The 21,899-nt window shown below is 38.8% G+C and overlaps 1 protein-coding gene across 5 annotated transcripts; it reads right to left on the reverse strand.

Moving 5' to 3' along the window:
- Positions 1-4,071: 4,071 nt before the first annotated feature.
- Wsb1 (WD repeat and SOCS box containing 1) lies at positions 4,072-21,894 on the reverse strand. 5 transcript variants are annotated; one of them, XM_003469744.5, is made up of 9 exons: positions 21,561-21,894; positions 15,724-15,892; positions 14,297-14,565; positions 11,809-11,940; positions 10,102-10,202; positions 7,764-7,936; positions 6,788-6,901; positions 5,658-5,765; positions 4,072-5,033 (listed from the first exon to the last, which is right to left on the reverse strand). In XM_003469744.5, exons 1-9 carry the CDS (start codon positions 21,598-21,600, stop codon positions 4,874-4,876), a joined length of 1,266 nt encoding a protein of 421 aa, XP_003469792.1. In that variant the 5' UTR covers positions 21,601-21,894; the 3' UTR covers positions 4,072-4,873. The 5 variants fall into 5 exon arrangements, with proteins under 5 accessions (XP_003469792.1, XP_013007696.1, XP_063107264.1 ...); XM_013152242.3 differs by having other exon boundaries at positions 21,819-21,887; XM_063251194.1 differs by lacking the exons at positions 15,724-15,892; positions 21,561-21,894 and adding an exon at positions 12,723-12,850 and having other exon boundaries at positions 14,297-14,482.
- Positions 21,895-21,899: the final 5 nt, after the last annotated feature.

Consider the following 21,899-nt stretch of genomic DNA (forward strand, 5'->3'; position numbering starts at 1 on the left):
TGCCCCATGCAGTTTCAGCTGGCCTTAAATTCATTATGTAGCCCAGGCAGGTCTCAAACTCCCAGTGATCCTCCTGCCCCAGCCTCCCCAGTATTGGGATTATGGGTGTTCACCACCACACCCAGCTTGAAAGACTCTTTTTAAAAAGAGTTATTGGAACCTCAGCCTCATTGGAGACAGTCACTATAATGGCAGTGATACCTAATACTATATTATAGGTTTTCTTAACAAAGCTCCTTAGTTTCAAATAACTTCTCTGTGATAGTATAGGTGGGAAAAGTTCTTGATTTCTATTATTAAATCACAAGGAAAAATAATTGCACTAATAGAAATAAACAATGCTGGAATTAATAAAAACTCAATCTACTCCCTTCATCATTTCCGCCTTGCTGTTTTGGTTTAACTGTTAAACTTTTATGACTGCCAAACACAGCCACACAAAGGCACCCAGTGACCTGTAATAGAAACGCATCACATACCTGGTTCAGACCAGTTTCTTGCTAAGGTTATGATGACCATTTCTCCAGGTCATTTGATTGTTAGCTGCCTATAGCTCTTCGTTTAATGGACCAGGATTTAAAAACAAAAACCCCACTATACCCCAACAATGTTTCATCTATGATTTTATCACTGACAATAGCAAACTTAACATTACTGTATACATCCATAATAAAACTGTATTAGAACATCTGCAGCCAGAAGCTGAGCCAATGTTTAACTCAGCATGCCATTTGCTTATCCTCTGCTGGCTGGCAGCCAACTTCAGTCCTTGCCACTGCAAGGACTGAAACCAAGAAGCAAGCTGGCTAGTGTCCTTCGGCCACTTTTCCGGTTTCAGGTCCTGGCTACCCTGAGGGCAGAAGCAAACTAGATGAATCCAACTCTCAACTGCAAGCTGGCAGGGAAATTCAAGGATCATAAATTTAAGATTTGCCAACCTAAGATCAAGTTACAGGCCTTGACGTTACTTCAACTCCCTGAATGTTGGGATTAAACTGTGTACCACCACCCTGGGCAATATAAAATTTCTTGCCAGTTCTCCAAAAAGAAGAAAGAAGCACTACCAGCAGTGTAACACCTATAATCCCAGGACTCTGGGAAACTGAGGCAAGGGGATTACAAATCCAAGCCCAACCCCACAATTTTTTTTTTTTCCACAGCAGGTTACCGAGGTAACAGTAATAGGTATCATAGTTTATTTTGTTATCTTTATAATAGTTGTTCTTTCAATCACGTATATCAAAATAAAATGAAATACAGAACATTATTGAACTTATCAAAACAGAATATTGAATAGAGCAGTACCATTAATCAGAAAAGAGCAAAACAGTAATAAAAATATTTGCCTTCAAAGAAATGGTAGAAGGAAGTCCCCCTTATTTGCTATGGCCAACCTCCCAGGAGATGCTCAGATTTCTGGTTTCCATTTGCTAATGGGTGTGGGGGAGGGAGAAGAAGGAAGATAGGGGAAGTGGGATATTTGACTCTAGGCCATGTAGCAGTAGGTTCACTATTGCTAAGCAGGGAGGCAGGATGGTCATTTGTTTTCACAGCGTCCTCAGTTCCAACATGACCAACCCCACAATTTAACAAACTGAGACTGTCTCAAAATTTAAAATGGCTGGAGATGTAGCTCCATGCAAAGCCCTTGGGGTTCAATTCCCAATACAGGTTTTTAAAAAGCACTATTAATTTCATGCAACTAGAATCTGACTCAGGCACCCAATCACATCTTCCTTACCTTCCTTTAGTCCAACTATTATCCCGTTATCTTCTCCTCTATAGACAAATGGAAAATTGAAGTGTCTCTACTTGACAGATACTCCACCATCTTCCTTACATATTTGGCATTATGGTTTCCCCCCAAAAAAGTTTGCAGACAAGTGTGGACATTTAAAATAAGAGTATCCCGGGCCAGAGATTTAGCTCAGCGGCATAAGCGCCTGCCTGGCAAGTTCTAGGTTGTGAATTCAATCCCTGTACCCAAAAAAAAGAGTATTTTGGTATTGGTGCAAAGTAATTCAATAATGGAGATAGCAATATCTCATCCTCAGATTGTTATAAACTGATGAGTTAAAAAAAGCCCATAACTATAGCGTAATTTTATAGTATAAAATTATTAATACATATTATTAATTATACTGTCTCATAATATAGAACTTGTTTTAAAATTATTGGGGGACCTGGTGATATAGCTCCATGGTAGAGCATCTGCCTAGCACATATGAGCCCCTGGGTTCAACTCCCATTTTTTTTTTTTCCTAAGATAGGTCTCATTATGTAGTCCTAGCTGAACTTGAACTACGTAACTCAAGCTGGCTTCAAACTCAGTACCCATAGGCCCAATTTCCTTACTGGTATGCACTACCAGACACAGTTTTTTCATATTTCAAAATTACAAAGTATATATATATATATATATATATATATATATATATATATATATTGGGGGGGGTACCAGGGATTGAACTCATGACCTCATGTTGCCAGGCAGGCACTTGTTACTGAGCTAAATCTCCAGCACCAAAGTAGGTATATTAAAATGCCAAATCAAGGAACCACAAAAGGCCTAAAGCCAGCAATGGTAGTACACACCACCTGTAATCCCAGCACTTGGGAGGGTTGCCATAAGTGTGAGGCTCACCTAAACTACATATTTCAAGGCCAATCTATTAAGGAGGGGAAGGGGCTAAAGATGCTTCTTGTGCCAGGTGTGGTGGTGCATGCTCATAATTCCAGCATTTTGGAGACTGAGGCAGGAAGATCACCAACAAGTTCCAGATAAACTTGGGCTACATACTGGATTTCACAGGGAGATAGTCTCAAAAAATAGTTTTTTGTAAAATATACATGACTCTCAAAGTTACTCAGGCAGATGTTAAGTTCACAACCTACATCTATGCACATTTTTGTTGTTGCTGTTTGTGGTGTTTTGAAACAGGATCTTACTCTACAAGTATTTCAGGCTGACCTTGAGGTATGTAGCTAAGGCTGGCCTCAAATTTTTGGTGATCCTCCTGCCCACCCCAGCAAGTGCTGGGATTACAGGTGTGTGTCACTGTGCCTAGCCACATCCATATACTTTAAAAAAAAATCTCAGCACTCAGAAGGTAGAGGTAGGAGGATCAAAAGTTTGAGGCCAGTCTGAACTACACAGTGAGAACCTGTCTCAAAACAAAACAAAACATTACTAGAACCAACTGTAAGAAAATCCAAATTTCTCAGAGGAATCAAGTTTCTAAGACCACAAAAGCTAATGAAAATTTTGTTTCTGTCATATGTGGTTACTTTTGATGGCTGTTTTATAGTGCTAGGGATTAAACCTAGGGTTCACGCACAGTAGGCAAGTGCTCTACCACTAAGCTACATTCCAGGACCTTTTTATGAGACAAGTTCAAACTGAGGCTGGCCTTGAGTGTGAAATCCTCCCACCTCAGCCTCCAGAGTGGCTGAGGCTATAGGCAGAAGCAACAATGCCAGGGTTTTTGGTTTTTTGCCTTCTTAAAAGAGCCATACTAATACTTTCCCTACACCCACCTTAGCCAAACAGATTTATAAGAAGCCTGGAGTTTCCCTAAAAGGTCATTTTTACTTAAGTGCTTTTCTTATCTAGCACTTTTCTTGAAAAGTTAGCATTACCATAACAGTCTCTCAAAGCAAAGCATAACCACAATTACACACAGGAAGCACAGTACTACTCTAAAGCAATGCCCTCGCCTTGCATTGTTTTTCCATCAGCCTTTCCTGAGAGTGCTCCAGGAATCTTGCGAGGGAAATAGACAAGCACCACACCTTCAACATATTTAAGAAGCATTCACAATGTTCTTTTTTTTTTAAACACAAGCCTTTAATAAAAAACTCAAAAAAATATATAATCAAGCATTTTACATAATGCATACATTCTTGGTATCTGCAGATAAGATAAATAACAAAAGGCAGAAAGCAGGTATACTGTATTGCTTCTCTTTGGTGAGGTACCAATATCATCCTCTGCAGAAACACGGGAACATGTGTTACAAAATAAACACAAATGTGGTCTTAAAATAATTGTCCCTTAGTATAAATAAAATATTTCTTTTTTTTTTTTTGTCTTTTTTGTTTTTATCGGTACCAGGGATCGAACTCACGACTGCCTGCTTGCAACGCAGGCACTTATGCCGCTGAGCTAAATCCCCAGCCCCAAATAAAATATTTCAAAATAATACAGTAGGTGGGTTTTTCAAACTAACTAAAACATATAACACTTTATATATATCACAGGGGTAAAGTAGCAGGCTACTGCAGCCACACTTAATGGTGAGAGACACTCTTCTCTAGCTTTATTCTGGCTTTTTAAAAAGTGTCACAATCAGACACCACTTCTCAGATGCCATTCTGAGGAAAACAAAATCCTTTCTCTCTGCAAATACGTTTCACTAGCTGGTCAGTCTGCTCCTGCCCCAAATTCACCTTGAATGAGGCAATTCAGGTTTTCTTAAGTCAAATTTTTCACCAAATTCAGAGTTCCAAATTTTAAAAGTTTTTCCTTTAATTTACAGCAAAGATACACATTGTGGCTCTACTGAAGCAGTATATACAGATCAGAACTAAAAATCAAAAAAGAAGGATCTATTCAACACATAGCAGCTTGTATCTAAATATATACATGTATGTATATGTTTTCACAGTTAATCTAAAAAAATTACATTTAATATGTTGGGAAATATTTCTATAGTCTATAAATAATATCTTAAAAGCTCAACTGGTAAAATGCAGTAAAAGAATGTATCAAGTTAAGTGTTCTACACCTTCAAAAACAGACTTGATATCAGTAAAGCTTGAGGTTCATATTAAGTGTATACTGCCAGTCCCTACTGCTAGGGAAGGCAATCTTCTAAATACGATATAAAAGAAACTCCATAACTTTGGAAGGAATTGGCAGCTTCTGGACTTCTTGAGTGGGCATCACTCTTCGGATTGACATGCGACATAAATGTTGTAGGCTAGCAACTTGTCTTGGAGTGGCCCAAAAATAAACACTTCCATCATGTGTTCTAAAAAGAAGTAACAAGCATTAGTACATACATCTCAAAGTCCCTACAGTTCAGGCAACTATCATTATGGTCTATTAGAATCACAAACTTCACTTGAACACCTAACTCAGGAGAACACCCAATGACAGGCTCCTAACAAAACAATGAGTGTTACGGTTCCTATTAGATGTCCTCTCAAAGCCAAATGTGCTCATAGGTGGGGTTCAGGTGTGACTGAATCAAGCATGTGACAGTGGATTAGTCAAACCACTAATGGGTTTATAGCCCAGTGTGATGTTGGGAGGTGAAGCCTGTTGGGAAGAAGTGAGCCACTGTGGGCGTGGCTTGGGCTTCCCCCTCCCTTGATCTCTTTGCACTTCCCCCACCGCCATGCCATAAACCGTTTCTCCTCTGCAATGTACCTCTGCCATGCTGCCCTGCCGTGAGGCCAGCCAACTATGGACTGAAACCTTAATAGTCAGCAAAAATAATCTTTCCTGCTTTAACTTACGCAGATCAGGTATTGTGTCTTAGTAAAGAGAAAGCAAGTACCACACACATGAAACACTTATGAGAGACTTAAAATAACCTGTTGCCTTGCTTTAAAAGCCATCTTAATTTGCCCTGCTAAGAAAAGAAACATACCCAGCAGCTAGAACACTGCCATCAGTAGAAAAGGCACAGCAAAGGCCATTGCTCAAAGGTGCGACTTGTACTGGATAATCCTCATCAATTCTCCAGAATCTCACCATTCTGAAAGGAAAACAAATTATCAAGTGAGTGTCTTATATGAAGTTTAAAATAAAAGCAGTTTTTAAACTCAGAAAGAAATAGCACTGTGTTGAATCACAAAATATGCAAGTTGCTCTAACAGGTAATATGGGTAACTTGTTAAAAAGTTTTCTACTTACTTACCCTTAAAATCTGAATGTTTTACTCTTTCCATGGCACTTATAAAAGTCTTTTCACCTAGGTAAAGTGTAATCTAGGAACACAGTGACAAACTATATTCAAGAATGTGAGCAAACAGCAAAATGGCTACTGGCAAATAAAAAACTCTTCTGTATGTTTGCTAACATTCTGGAAAAATGATAATGAGTAGTTTTATGAACCAATGTGATCAAACTGCTCAGTGCCATACCCAGGAACCTAAATGATAAATACATGAAAAAATGGAATAGCTGTAACTAATTTCTGTTTCTTACCAATAAGCAGCACATTTCTTTCACATGATATTTCATCTTCTGGTCTCAGCAGTAGATATAAATTACTCTGCATTTACTATTTCAGCTTAGAAGTTTCCTTTTGCTTCACCCTTGACAGGGTACTACTTCTAAAACATCTCTGTAGGCTGGGCTAACAGTTGATTAATGACCTGCTTTGTTTGCCTAAGTCACTTAAACAGCAAACTTGGAGAAAGGCATTTAGCACCATTAGTTTACAGGGATATTAGGCCAGTGCTCTTTAAGACACACTGGCATCTCCTAAGAACTTGTGGAGAGAACAGTCATTAAATGCTAGCTACTTATTTAACTGGTGGGGGTGTTTCTTTTGAGATAGGCTGGCCTTGAACTCACAGTGATCCTCCTGCTCCTGCCTCCCAAGTGCTGGGATTACAGGCATGTACCACCACGCCTGGCAAGAAAGGGTTTTTAAAATATAAAAAATAAGAAATGTATTTCTAAAAATCAAAAAGGGGGGGTTGACGAGTATTTTCATTAAGCAGAAGAATGAAAGACAATTAAGAAGAAATAAGCTGTAATTTGAGCACTTACTTATCATCAGCAAGGCTTGCAATGTGCAGTCCATCATGACTAAAAGATACAGAGCGTACCCATCGGTCATTTGCTCCTCCAGCAAATATTGGAGTAGGCGGGGGAAATAGGTGCCTGAGGTCAAACACATGTTCCTTTCAATGGCTTAGAGTCACTTCAAGAACCAAATTACCCAAGAACAACACACATCTGTCTTTGAATAAAGTAGCCTTAATGAATGCAACTGAGAAGATTGAGTAGAGCTGATACACCCAAGCTAAATGACAGGGACCTTTTTCACAGTATGAATGAGATGCAAAGATTAAGTATAACTTTGGTTTTAACTATTTTCCCCAATATGAAATTAAATATACTGCTAAAGGACACTGTTAAATAGCAAGACCTCTATCACAAACTGATTTGATTTGCAGAAATCACATCAGAAGCTTTTATTATTCCAGGACTTAAATAACACTGAACTTATCATACACTGTACGTATTATCATACGCTATAATTTTAGTTTTCATATATTAACAATTATAAGTATTCATCTTCTCTTTCCCTCTCTTTTTGACTAAGACAAAGTCTCACTATGTTGTTAGGGTCATCTTGAACTCCTGAGCTCAACTGATTCTCTTACCTCAATCTCCAGAGTCCCAGAATTACAGATGTATGTCAACAAACTCAGCACACTGTCAACATAACTGCTGAAGCTTGGGGGTTGGGCAGTTTTTTGTTGTTGTTGTTGTTATTGTTTTCTAGAGGGTAAGGGTTTATCAAGGATGAAAACCAGAGCCTTTGTATCAAGCTACACCTCCAGGTGTTTTTTTTAAAAAAAAATTTATGTTGAGATTGGGTCTTACTAAATTGCTCAGCTTGGGCTCAAATTTGTAATCTTCCTGCCTCAATCTCCCAGAGTGCTCGGATTATAATTTCTTAAAAGTACAGTGATGGCCAGTGATGGTTATAGACTAAAGTAATTCATGCAGTACCCACCCAAATTCCATCAGAATGTCTCCATTATGTGGATCCCAGATATATACACGAGTATCGTAAGATGCAGTAGCCAGTAATGCTCCATCAGGAGAAAAGTCACAAGCTACAACATCATGGTGATGCCCTTCTAGTTTCCGTATCATGGTATACTTATCCATGTTCCAAAGGAAAACCTGAAATAAAAAGACAATGTTATAGCTTCATTCAGATACACAGAGGACAAAATGGTACATCTTAAACTAAAACTGATAAATTTAATAAAATTATATTAAACATTGTAAATGAGTAATTTAAAGAATATGCTCAGTGTCATAGATTAAAATCAGTCTTTAAGTTAATTAAAACAGACATGCAAATTCTATTTCAAATGTTTCTGTTAAATGTTAATTTAAAATATAGGCCTAAACATAAAGGCAATGCAATTTAGCCACAAAGTTATACTGAAATCCATTTATTTCAAAAAGTAATTAACTAAAATATACAGAAATAAATAGGGTTAAGTACTACAAACCCCTTTCTTTTTTTTTTTTTTTCAGAAACTACCAAATTTTTAAAAAATATACAGACAGAAAACGTAAGGTTAACAAATTGTTACTCCATTGGCATCTCCCTTTGAGATAATCACTTGTTTACAATAGGCTTGAATCACCAACGTGAGCCTAGGAAGAGAAACAGATACTGCAAGCAAAGAGAATTTTCACAGCCAAATCAAATTTCTTTGGCAAACAACAAGGATGTTAAACCACATTACAATAGGAAATGCTATTTTATAAAAATAATTACAGTATTTCTGTGAATCAAGATTTATACCAATCATTTTTCCCAAACTAACTATAATCATTAGTCATTTTCAGTATAAAACAATTAAATTATTTAAGAATAAGTTCACATAGTTTTAGATTCTAAACATCAATAGTCAGACTGTGCAGAGCAGCCCTAACCAAACTTCTAATGTTCACTTCAATGGTATATTAAATGTGAGCTTAGAAATTTGTAACGATCCTAACGATAATCTTTCCTCCTCTTGGAGTAATCTTTTTCTACTTTTTTTCTGCACAGACACAACATATTATTTCCAAAGGATAGTAAGCACAAATTTCAAGTTGAATCAAATATTTTAATATTTAGCATCTTCCAAAAAGTAGTACATAAAAGCCAATTACTTCAAATTAAATTGGTTTTACTTGTAAAGACTCCCAATTCCATCAAACTGGAAGATCAATTTACTTGGAGGAGTCAGTGGATTTCACTGTGGAGAAAATCATTTTTAAAAAGGAAAAAAAAAAAAGAAAGAAAGAAAAGCAGAAAGTGGACGTCGACCAGCACCTGTGTACGTACAGTACACCTTGCAGCCGAATGCAAGGTTACTTCATCCTATGGTAAAGGTCGCCCCCAGCCCGGTAGCCAGAGATGCCACTCTTTCTGCCCAGCTAACACCATTGTGCGCCTGTGTGCGAGTGGTGCCAGCATAACCTCAATCACACCAATATTGCTGCCACCACCTGTGACAGGGAAAGCAAGAAGCATATGGAAAACACACAGCCTAAAATAGCAATGTCAATATCTAGCTTTGTTGTTTTTATGATTTTTAAAGAACTAAGCTATTTTTTTCTTAACTTTCAACATTTCTAACCATCATTATAACAAGCCTCTCTGCTAAATAAAATGCATTTTAACTAGGTTCCACCACCCCCCTTAATTCAAAGTGTACTGTGATCCTACATATTTGGACTTCAACCTTTTCTTAAATACCTGAAGCTATTAAGATTCCTTTACTAACTCAAGTGCTGGAGTTCAACAATAAATTGCATAACCTTCTTAAGAGTCATTTGACTTAAGCTGTCCATATGTATGCTATACAAAACAGACAACATTTACGTTTCATCTGTAATTCACTCTAGGACGTACATGAGTGCTTTTTTAAATTATTACTAAGTTACTTTTTTCAGTTAAATGTCCAGGACCAGCTGGGATTCAAAACTTTAAAAGCAGCAAACTGGACAAAAATAGAACAACAGAGAAGAAAATAATTAGCAAGAGAATGTCTTAATAGGAACTAGAACTCTTCTATAGCACATAAACTTTCCTAAATCTTACAGACAATAACTTGATATACTCCCATTTTATAAATATTATCTCTAAGAGCAACCCAACCTCACTTGACAAGCAGTAACTATATTTAATTTCCCTCATGCAAATTCTCCCCATCATGAAATAAAACAATTAAGATATTCATGACACCGAGCACAGACTTAATAGATTACTTAGATTTAAAATGATTATGCATACATCATTATGCTCAATTCATAAGGAAATGTGTGAGAACTTTGACACATACTGCTTTACTTGCTCCAACTGAACACAGCATGGAAGAGTCAGGAGAGAATGCACAGTTGTACACCCAATTCGGATGCCCTCTCAGTATTTTCATCATGTTTCCTGAACAAAAACAAGTATTTGTATCAACCTTAGAATGTATTTCAAATGGCAGTAAATCACAAATGTGCACAGCTGAGTTACATATCTATCGTAGGTTGGCAGTATTTACCAGTTGCTTATTTTCATGAACAAAATTTTACCAACACGAATTTTATCCATATAAATATAAGCATGCCGGTTTATGCTATGCTACTACAGAAGACAGTACAGCCCATAAACCTAAAACACGTAACATCTAGCCTTTAATTAAAATGCCTGTGACACTTCATCTATAGGAGACAGAATTATTTTAGTACAATTCCCTTATTTCTACAAAGGAAGGAGCCAAAGTAGAACAACTTTAAGACTTGTTGAACAGAACGTCTTCAAAAAAAGCTGTTTTATCCCTGTTGAACAGAACGTCTTCAAAAAGCTTTTTCATCCTCTTCCACTTTGATGGTCTACATTCAGTCCCTAAGTCCTTGTTTTTCTTATACCCACAGCACACAGCTATGCTAACTTATTTAACTCTATCCCTCAAGAGCTGAGCAATTAGCCAGACGTGGCAGTACGTGACTGTAGGGCCAGTGTTGAGGTCGCAGGATAACAAGTTTGAGCCCAGTCTGGGCAATTTAGCGATTTAGTGAGACCCTGTCTCAAAAACTAAAAAAGTCAAAGGACAGGCTGGGGCTACAGCTCAGTGCCAAATCTCTTGAGTTCAAACCCCAATATTTGGGGGAAGGAAAAAGAGCTGAGCAATCAGAGAACTGATAAAATGCAGGATAGGTAGGTACTTCAGCATTTGGATATGTTAGTACTTTATTGTTCCTATCCATCAGGTGAACAAAATCTGATGGCTCTAAATTGGAGTTTTGTTTTCTTCTACATTTAATTTACACATACTTTAAAAAGACTTCACACGTACTCTATTACTGGTAGGCAAATCTGTCAACATCCAGTTTGACTGCTGAGCACCAACACATACTACTCAAATACAGGGGCTGGGGATTTAGCAACTGCTTCATTAGATCAGAAGGCCTCTCAAATAAGATAGCCTTGCTAAAACTGTATTACAAATATGTTTCAGAAAAAGCTGAGTACTTGACATGAACATCCCTTTCTACTGTACTGAAGTGTAAAAAATTTTATTTTTCATAAAAATTTTCAGCCTATGCTTACTAGCATTTACAATGCTATTATTAATTCTGGCACACAAATCTTGATTAAAATTTAGGCTAATCATTACTGAATTTGCTTGCTTTAAGATCTTAAATTTTCAGTAAGCACATACAGAAAGTTAATAACCCTAAGATAAAGGAAATACAACAAACCAGTGCATCTACAACCCTAAAACGATACAGATTTGTCCAATAGTTGATAACAGATCTGCAGGGCTAGTTTCTAAGTAGTATTAGACTGTTTTACTTATAGTACCTGCTGGCTCCTATCCTGGCTCATTTTATGTTTCTGTTTGATCTATATACGAAAAGAATCAAATGGTTAAACAGAAGAGGAAATTCTGATCAAATAACACTTTTAAAGGAGAATACCAAGATTTTGTTCCCAAAACAATCTCAACAGTAATACCAAGAAGCCAATCTTTTTACAGTATGGAATAAAGACGTACCATCATCTTTTAGGTCCCACACTCTGAGAGTTTTATCTCTTGAAGCTGATACTAGGATCAAGCTCCCATCTGGAGCAAAAGTTAAATCTCTGACCACTTCAGTATGATCTACCAAATTAAGGAGGAGTTTTCCTAAACATGATGGAAGGGAAAAAAAAAAAAAAAAAAAAAAAAACAGTTATTTTTCAGCTTCTACTACAGGGTTGCCAACTTCATTTTAAAAATAAATTCCTAGGGGCTGGGGATTTAGCTCAGCAGCGTAAGTGCCTGCCTGGAAGTATGCGGTCGTGAGTTCGATCCCTGGTACTGATAAAAACAAAAAGGACAATAAATAAATAAATAAATAAATAAATTCCTATTGGTTTATCAGTGCCAAGTATTTATTTATTGGTGTCAATATTTATTAGTGCCACTGTTACTTGCAGGGATTCATTATTTACAATGTTTTAAAAGGCATTCTTTCCAGTTGAGCAGTCTTAAGTTTATTAGAAAAATTAAAAGCCAATTCCTGAAATGTAAACAAACTCAGGGAGCAAAGTAGTATCAAAAAAGCCTTTATATTATCACCTTATGATTTTAAAATGTAAAGAAATTTTGCCTTTGCTTTTATTTCCCAAACTCCCAAAGAGATACTACTGTCCCACAGTTTTGTTTTGTTTTGTTTTGAGGGGAGTCTCTTTGAGATAAGAGTTTTACTATGCAGTTTACCCTGGCTTTGAACTGACTGCATAGCCCAGGCCAACCTCAAACTCACAGGACACCCTCCTGCCTTAGCCTCCCACAACTAATTCGTTAACACAATCTCAGTTAAAAATTCTTACCTACTACTATTGAGCGCCGTTTTAGAAAAAAAAAACTAGGTGCTTACCTAGTTTCTTTTTTTCAAGGTTCCCAATTTTGACTTATAGCAGTACCTTAGTTCACGAACCTACTTCTTCCCACAATTTTTGGTACAAAGCAAATTAGATGAGAAATGAATCAAATTTCTCCATACGGTCAACACTGAACCTAACCACTGAATTTGATTCTGTTCGAATCCAATCTGCAACCAGAAATGTGGAAAGAATTAAGTTCATGAAGAAGATACCACTGTATTATCCCACTGTTGGTATCACTTCCTGTATTCTGGGGTACATCTTGTTTTTATGCTCATTTAGAATTCCTTTATATTTTACATATTTTAGACACTTATTTTGTTGTTGTTACTTGCCAGATACTAAATAAAACTTTTTTTAAAGACAGGGTTTCACTATTTAGTTCAAGCTGGCCTTGAACTCACTATGCAGCCTTAAACTGGCCTTGAATTTGTGCTCTTCCCGCCTCAGTCTGGGATTACAGGTATGCATATAGCCATCTACTTTTAATTTACTTTTAATTGCTCAAAGAATTGAATTTAACCTGTCTTGTAAATAGTCACTAAAACATTCTAAGTCAGATAATGATTGTTAAAACCTAATTTGGTCATGCATGATGGCCCATGCTTGTAATCCCAGGACTGTGGGAGGGTGAGGCAGAACTGAAGTTCAAGCTCAGTCTGTACAACTTAGTGACTTAGGGAGACCCGCCTACCAAGTAAAAAATAAAAAGGGATGGGGACACAGCTCAGTAGAACAGGTTCTAGGTTCAATCCCCAGTAGCAAAAGAAACCAAACCAAAAAGCACACTACTTTGCCTCAAAAGCCTCTAGGAAGCCAGCTGTGGCAAACCTATGGCACGTGTACTATGGCAGGCATGCTGGCAGTGAGCTCAGTCACCCCAGGATCTGAGCATCAGGTACCAGTTGTATTTTCTAAACTAAAATCTCAGCATGTGGATTTAATTGCAGAGTTGGTACTTTGCAATAATAAGTGGATCTTTGTAGTTCTAAGGTCTGCCATCACTGCTCTAAACATCATTGAAAAAGTATGTAAGAAAATATCTATTGAGTCAAACTAAACTATATAAATAATAATTAACTAAACACTCCCTACACATGCCTTTCTACTATAATATTTTCTGAAGGGTCAAACAGTGGAAAACTCTATATTGTTTTCCTAAATTAAAACCATAAGATGGGGGAGCTGGAGATTTAGCTTAGCGGCATAAGCTCCTGCCTTACAAGCAGGCAGTCGTGAGTTTGATCCCCGGTACCGATAAAAAGGAAAAAGACCCAAAAAAAAAAACCCACAAGATGAGCTAAAGATGCTATTAACGCCAATTACAAAGACACACTTAACAGCTGGGCATGGTGGCACACACCTATAACCCCAGCACTCGGAAGGATGAGAAAGGAGAACAGATGTGAGTTCGAGGCCAGCCTGGGCTACACAGATGCATACAAAGATAGCCTGAACTACGCAGCAAGACCCTGTCTTAAAAAAACCAATGTAACAGACACACTCAAAGCAGCAAGTCTTGTTTTTCAATTAAAATTATGTATTTCAGTGCACATGAGCAGTATCCTAATTATAAAATAGTCAAGTTTACTTTTAAAGCTTTGAATCCGTACCTGTATACACATCCCATATTTTGATACGACCATTGCTTAATCCTGTGGCAAGAAGCAGCTGATCTTGCCCAAATCTGAATCGATGCCATTCTATATTTACACAGCGACTTTGTTTTTCTGGAACTGAAGACCCAAAGGCAAGACTCCAGACTATATCTCCACAGTCTATAATATGCTCGTGAGGTTTATTTTTTTGACCACCATCACTATTTTGTCTTGATAATCTTAAACCGTTTGAATTAGCAACATTCTTTGTGCCATGCAAGAGACTGAGAGAGAAAAGCGAAACTGAATGATTATTTATTCTGGAACCCTGAAAACATTAACAATAACGTTATCAAAATAACCTCAAGGTGATTATAATGATAATGAATAAAAGCAGAATCCTATAGATGGGAAGGGGAAAATTTGCTAGCTGAACTACAGGAGAATGACCGGATAAAATTAGGTATTTAACACAAGTTTTCAATGGCGGAAAAGTAGTGCAATAATAAAGCAATTTTATAACTATTTGACTCTCAAATTTTGTTCAAAACCAATTTATCAATTGAGACTACTTTAACTTAAACAGAGAAGTCAAAGAAAAAAAAAAAGTGCTGGGTGTGGTAGCACAGGCCTGTAATCCCAGCACTTGGGGAGGGTGAGGAAGGAGGATCACCATGAATTCAAGGCTAGACTGAACTGAATAGTAAAAGTCTCAAAAGACAAATAAATAATCCAGTAACACAAATATTCAAACTCAATTCAAGCAGAGATATCAGGGCTGGGGATTTAGCTCAGTGGCATAAGCGCCTGCCTTCCAAGCAGGCAGTCGTGAGTTCGATCCCCGGTACCGATAAAAAACGAAAAAGACAAAAAAAAAAAAAAAAAAAAATCAAGCAGAGATATCACAGGTCCATAAAAAAGTAATTATATGACCCACACACCACTGTTATCCAATAAAGTATTGTGAAACCCAAAGTGAATGCAATCAATTTTCACATAACAAGATCATCTGCTTTAGTACAGCAGAATATATACCCTGTAACAAGGTATAATTAATGTTTTGATTTTTTTTTTTTTTTTTTTTGCGACTGGGTCTCAATATACAGTCCAGGCTGCCCTTGAACTCACTATTTACCCCAGGCTAGCCTCCACTCAAGATCCTTCTGCCTCAGCCTCTCAAATGCTGGGACTGCAGACATGTGCCACTATCCCTGGCTTAATCTGTTCCGTAATTCACACAAAAATAGACAGTCAAGAAAATATTACAATGTATAATTAAGGCTAGATAACTCTTTATACAAATTGTCCAATAAGTATTCTCAGCCTATGTTAAAACACATTACAACACTGTAAAAGAAAAACAAGTATCAAAATGTTTGATTACCCTACATTAAATGACAACAGTAAATTTCAGAGATTAAAAAAGAAAAAAAAAGTCTTACAAATTCTTAAGGCACTGGGACCAAGGAACAAGCTTTACAGTTCGATGTCCTTGTGACCAAGCAAAATATGAACCATCTGGAGCAAAAGCAACAGTCCAGTTTTCACGACCACATTTCTTGTCAAAAGGAGCTGCTGGAGCTAAAAGTTCTCCTATAGTACGGGATCTCACTAAAAGAAAAAGCACAGGAAATCATAAAGAACAATGAGTCTCAAACTGCATCCGTATTACTTTGGGATTCACTAAAATTTTAACTCTTATTTTAGACACAATATGTATGGCCAGTGGCACAGCAACTGCCTGGCAAGCACAAGGTCCTGAGCTTGATTCTTGGTACCCGAACACACACACACACACACACACACACACACACACACACACACACAGAGAGAGAGAGAGAGAGAGAGAGAGAGAGAGAGAGAGAGAGAGAGGAAATTTGCTTCCTACTAGCTAATGGGAAGGATTTGTCCCCAATGTAAAGACCCCTTAATGACAATGACTATTTTCAATTTTTGGTAAACTGATTTTCCTAAAAATCTCCCAATGCAAATCTTTAAAAAAAAAGTATCACCGAATAAAACTGTAAGTGGCCAGGCATGGTGGTGCATGTCTGTAATTCTAGCACTGGGGAGGCTGAGGCAGAAGGACGGCTGTAAATTCAAGGCAAGCCTGAGCTACATAGTGAGCTCAAGACCAGCATAAACTACATAGCAAGACCTGTCTCAAAACAAAATAAAATTATACAAGTAATAATGCAATACCAATTCAAATTAGGGATTACTTAGGATCCTAATTCTTGTACTGTTTTATGTTTTCACCAAATGACATTTAAAATGCAGGAGATCGAAGTTACTTCGCAAGAAAAACATTTTACAAATTTAAAAAGAAATTTTTTTGAGATAGCATCTGGCTGCGCAGTCCAAGTTAGCCTTGTACTCACCATGCGGCCTAGGCTGGCCTCAAATGTGCAGCAGCGATGCTGCTCCCTCACCTCCTGAGGGGTTCCAGGAGTGCACCACCAAATCCAGCCTCTATGTGAAACTTTTTAGCTTTCCAGAACCATAAACTATTATAAAATACAATAGAGTAAGACCCGGTCTCCAAAAACAACACACACACCCAAAACAACTCCACCACCACCCTGGCATATTTCCAATGAGACTATTAATTCCATATTTAACAAAACACATAATCAACAAAATCTTATTTCAATATGTACAAGCTAAGTGAAATGAAATTTTCTTAATTTTGGAAAAGGGCCTTCACAACAGTATTGTCACTTCTTTGTTAGATTGGTCTTGAGTTTAATTTTGCCACTTTTCCTTTCTGTTATAGGCTTGTTGATCAACTCTACAATGCATGATAAAAGTGTGGCTTAAACTTTCCAACAACTATACTTTAATAGACTATGTCTGGATATGAACCACTTACCCCTCCACACTTGGAGCAGACCCATACACAAACCTCATTCAGGGACACTTTAGTCTGAGTATGTGCTCCATCAATAGCTAGTGTGGCACTTAGCATATGACAGGTACTCAATATTTACTGAACAAATATGAAGGCATGTGTACCAATTCCCAGTCTTAAGTGATTTAAATGTTCTTTGCCCAATCCTTTGATACACTGAGTATGGTTTAAAACAACAAAACAAAAACATGCCTATTTTTCCAGGACATTCATAAATAAGAATAAAGCTTAGATTATCAGAAATTTTTCCTTTTTTTTTTTTTTTTTTTTTTTTTGATACTAGAGATTGAACTCATAACCTCACGCTTGCCTGGAAGGCAATGTGCTGCTGAGCTGTATCCCCAGCCCAACATTTTTCCTTTTAATGATGTAAAAACCTTCCTTCCATCCACTTGGTCCTGATTCTGACCTAAGAGAATCAGCTACTAAGCCTGCAAATCTAGCACAGAGCCAGGACGTCAATTGAGTCTTTTTGTCAGTCTAAATTATTTCTAGCTCTTTTCATCACTCCTCAGATTACCAAGTTTCAAGTCCATCCTCCATCAAAACTTCATACTTTTCTAGCTCAACTACAGTGAGTAATGGCCCTCACATCATGACATTAATTTCACCATCACATGACTTCCTTAAAGTAATAGTCACAAATAGGTAACCCTCAGATCCATGCAGAGTGATTTTGTGCCTGTGTATGGACGTGGGAAAAAGGAGCCAGGACCTAAAAAAACAAAAAACAAAAAACAAAAAACAGCAGGCAAGTTTTCTACTCCTAAACCTCCGTTTCTGTTCCAATCACTCAGCCATACTTTTTAAAAATTTTTTTTGAAAATTAAAAAAAAAACAGTTTCACTAAGTCGCCAGGGTAGGCTCAAAGCTGTGATTGTTCTGACTCAGCCTTGTGAGTAGCTGGGATTACAGACATGTACCACCATGGTGAGCTGGAGTGACTTTTTGATTTTTTTTTTTTTTTTTGTCTTTTTCCTTTTTATCAGTACCAGGGATCGAACTCACGACTGCCTCTTGCAAGGCAGGCGCTTATGCCCCTGTGGCTAAATCCCCAGCCCCTGGAGTAACTTTTTAAAATACACAGATCACGTTAGACAGGGACTACTACACTAGGTTTCCTTGTATTTTTCTGAATTCAGTTCAGGCTGGCCTTGAACTCATTACAGAGCCCATGCTTCCCTCCAACTGAAGAGGATCTTCCTGCCTCAGTTTCCCAAATGCTGTGATTACAGGCATATGCCACCATGCTCAACTCTAAACCCAGTCTTTATATTCATTTCATTAGAGTTCTTTACATATCTGGTCTCTGTATTTGCAACTTTTGCCTAATGGTTTTTGTTTTTGTTTTTTTGTCTTTTTGAGACAGTGTCTCACTATGCAGTTCAGGCTGGCCTTGAGCTCACTTTGTGGCTCAGGCAGGTCTTTAATTTGCAGAGATATACCTGCCTCAGCCTACCAGTGCTGGGATTACATGAGTGTGCCACCACACCCAGCCCGCGCTTATCTTTTTATAGATCCATAATTTTTAGGGAGAAAAACAGCAAACTTCACAGATAAAGGAAACAAGTTTCAAAATCCACCTAAAGAGAAAAAAAGCCCTCAGTTAAACTAAGTGCGAACACAGTACTAACTTTCTCACACAATACTCATTTCATAAATCTGTATTTTAAGATTGCTCTGCATTTTTTATTCTTTTATTTTTTATTGCAGTACTAGAGGTTTGACCCCAGGGCCTTCACACTGAGCTCTGTCCCTTTTTATTTTGAGAGAGGGTCTCATTACATTACCCAGACTGGCCTTGACTAGGTTATGCACTGTGAGGCCAAATTTTCTTTTTTTATATCAGCCACAATTCTGAAACTCTTGTTTAAAGAATTATTAACAAGCAAACAAAGCTGGGCGTAGTTAGCACCTGTAATTCCAGCACAAAGGAATCTGAGATGGGAGAGGGAGTAAAGGCCAGTCTGAACTGTAAAGTGAGATGAGACCCTGTCTTAAAAAGACAGAAGAGGGAAAAAAAGAAAGAAAGAAAGAAAAGTTCGGGGCTGTGCAGGCAGTCGTGAGTTCGATCCCCGGTACCGATAAAAAGGAAAAAGACAAAAAAAAAAAAAAAAAAGAAAGAAAAATTCAATGACCTTGTATATGGGAAAGATGGTCTGCTTCGGAAATGGACCACAAGACACCACACTGCATTATTAACATCTGTACAGAAGTGTCACAACGTGAGTCACCACCGAACTCAACAAACCAGATTTTGCTACTTCTTCACATTCCTCCCTACAGTTTTATCACCAAAAAGGGAGGGTCTGTGGCTGTGCCTTGTGAAAGGCCGCAGTAGCTCATGGCTGTTGAATTCCTGTCATATAGAAATCTTTACTCGTTTAGGTACTCTAGCAGTCTGTACCTGAGAAGGCAAACTGCCTAACTACAGCTCAAACCCATGCAAACAGAGTCATTCCTTATTCATAGATAGGAAACTACACAGAGAAACAAATGTTTAACTTTGTATCCTAATCACACTTCAAAAAAGAAACAAAAACTGGGGTTTAAAAAAGATTCTAAAGCAGGGCAGGATGGCTTATACCTTTGATGCTAACACCAGGGAGGCTAACATAGGAGGATCACTGCAAGTTTGACACCAGACTGGGCCAAAAAGCAACCTCAAGGCTAGCCTGAGCTGCATAGTGAGACTGTCTCAAAAAGACAACCCCTCTACCCCAAAAATACAGGTTTTAAAAACTGGGTATGGATGCATCCTGTAATCCAACCAGTTGGGAGGTTGAGGCAGGAGGATCACAGCACTTTTGAGGCCAGTCTGGGTAATATAGCAAAGACCCTGCCTCAAAAATAAATAAATGTTTTAAAAGGCCAAATTTCTAGACTTTTTTTTTTTTTACTATAGCCAGGAAATAACAAAACAAAAATGTTTAAAAATTAAGAAAGAGTACCCGTGCAGGCATGCTGAAATGCTCTATTTACTCCTTAGGAAAGGGGGTCTGGAAAGTTTTCAAAGTAAGTTTATGAAGCCTAGAATACAGGGTAATGAACAGTAGATCACTCCACTGTAATACTACAGCGTGGTGAAGGGGGGTTAAAAAAAAAAAAAACGATTAATCCCAGCACTCAGGAGGCTGAGGCAGGAAGACGGTTGCAAGCTGGAAACCAGACTGGGCTACTAAGTGAGTTCCAGGCCAGTCTAAACTGCATACTGAGACCCTGTCTCAAAAAGAAAAAAAAAAAAAAAAAAAACCCTGGACTGGTAAACCGGACAGGAATTTCCTGTGCTCCCTGTATCTTCAGAAGTTATTAAGACAAGTGTTAGTCACCTAATCAGCCACTCAGCCTTATCCCTAGGAGAGCAAAAGTCCAAAATCCTATAACAGCTGTTTCTCAGTTACAGAAATACCACATAAGAGGTATTTTGGCTACTTCTGTTTCTCTCCTTCTCTGGAATACCTTTCTCTAACCTTTTAGTAAGGATGTACACTTTCAAGTGCAAGAAACGCATAGGCTCAACTGCTACTAATTTTTACTTAACATTGCACCACAAAAGTCAGTGTCTACTAAACAGTCGATTGCACAACTTCCCCAAGACTAGCAAAGGTTGTTTCAGTTTATTTTGTGCGAAGTTAAATTAATGTGTGGTGCTTTAAACCGAGCCACTGGTCTGGACCACAGTCTTTGCCACCAGATTGCCCCGCCCGACAGGGAAGCTCCAGAACAGCTTTTACAAAGCCTCCCCAGACTTTGCTCTTCACAATAGTCTTCCTTTGGTCCTTCCACCCAACCCCTCTGCTCCTCCCACATGCATTTGAAAGATAATCCGGAATCTCCTCCCCTGAACCGCAGACTTTTCCTAAGGCCTTATCATTTTTTTAAAAAATGCGTTTTCCAGGACGTTGGCATCTCTTCGAGTACATTTTAATGAGTAGTTAGTATACAAGCACCCCTTCCACTCATTGCAGCTCAGGACACACACATTCATCCCCCTTCACATCCACAAAGAGCCGATAACCTTTGGGAAATAACCTTCCCCGATTCACTCGACGCCCAAACCCTGAGTCTAGGAAATCCCGGGATGAGGACCCCGCGTCGATCGCCAGAGAAGAAACTGGGATCGAGGACGAGTGGCCGCCGCCGCGCGCCGGTCCGAGTCTACCCCAGCCTGGCTCCCACGCGGCGGGGCCCCGGACGCTCCCTCCGCGCCCGCCCGCGCCCTTCGGCTCCCATCCACCCGCCCGGCCGCTTCCTCCTCCGCGCCCGCGAGCTCTTCCCTCCGACCTAGCTCCTTCCTCCCAAACCTGCTCCGGGCAGCGCCTGCCTCTCCTCGGCCCCCGCGCGCTCCCCCACCGTCCGGTTCCTCACCGATCTCTTTTTCGTTGACCCTCGGGGAAAAGCTGGCCATCTATGGGGTACAGTCTGATGCCGGGGACACGATGCGGACGCAACGACAGAAAAAGAAATAGCTACGGCTGAGGGGCGTGACACGGGCTCAGTCCCTCCCGGCCCGGGGACGAAGGGGAGGGGCGGGGGCGGCCGCTTCGGCTTCTACAGGCTGCCCAGGGAAAACAGCGGGAGACCTCGAACCAAACTACGGGGTCGAACAGACAAAAGACCCCGTACCCTGCCTCCTGCCCACGAACGAAGACAGGGTCCTAAACACAGTCGACGGCAAAAAAAGACACTGGGACAAGATGGCGGGCG

This window comes from Cavia porcellus, unplaced genomic scaffold, assembly GCF_034190915.1.
Source record: "Cavia porcellus strain 051 isolate PalLab524CR breed Dunkin Hartley unplaced genomic scaffold, mCavPor4.1 scaffold_6, whole genome shotgun sequence".
NCBI classification, from domain to species: domain Eukaryota; kingdom Metazoa; phylum Chordata; class Mammalia; order Rodentia; family Caviidae; genus Cavia; species Cavia porcellus.

What these genes read in the sequence shown, in the direction of transcription:
- Wsb1 (XM_003469744.5), bottom strand. Translation starts at nt 21,600, where the DNA reads ATGGCCAGCTTTTCCCCGAGGGTCAACGAAAAAGAGATCG. An exon ending in GGTCAACGAAAAAGAGATCG is followed by an intron (nt 15,893 to 21,560) that starts GTGAGGAACCGG and finishes TTTTTCTTTTAG; the next exon opens with TGAGATCCCGTACTATAGGA. An exon ending in TCCCAGTGCCTTAAGAATTT is followed by an intron (nt 14,566 to 15,723) that starts GTAAGACTTTTT and finishes TTTCTCTCTCAG; the next exon opens with TCTCTTGCATGGCACAAAGA.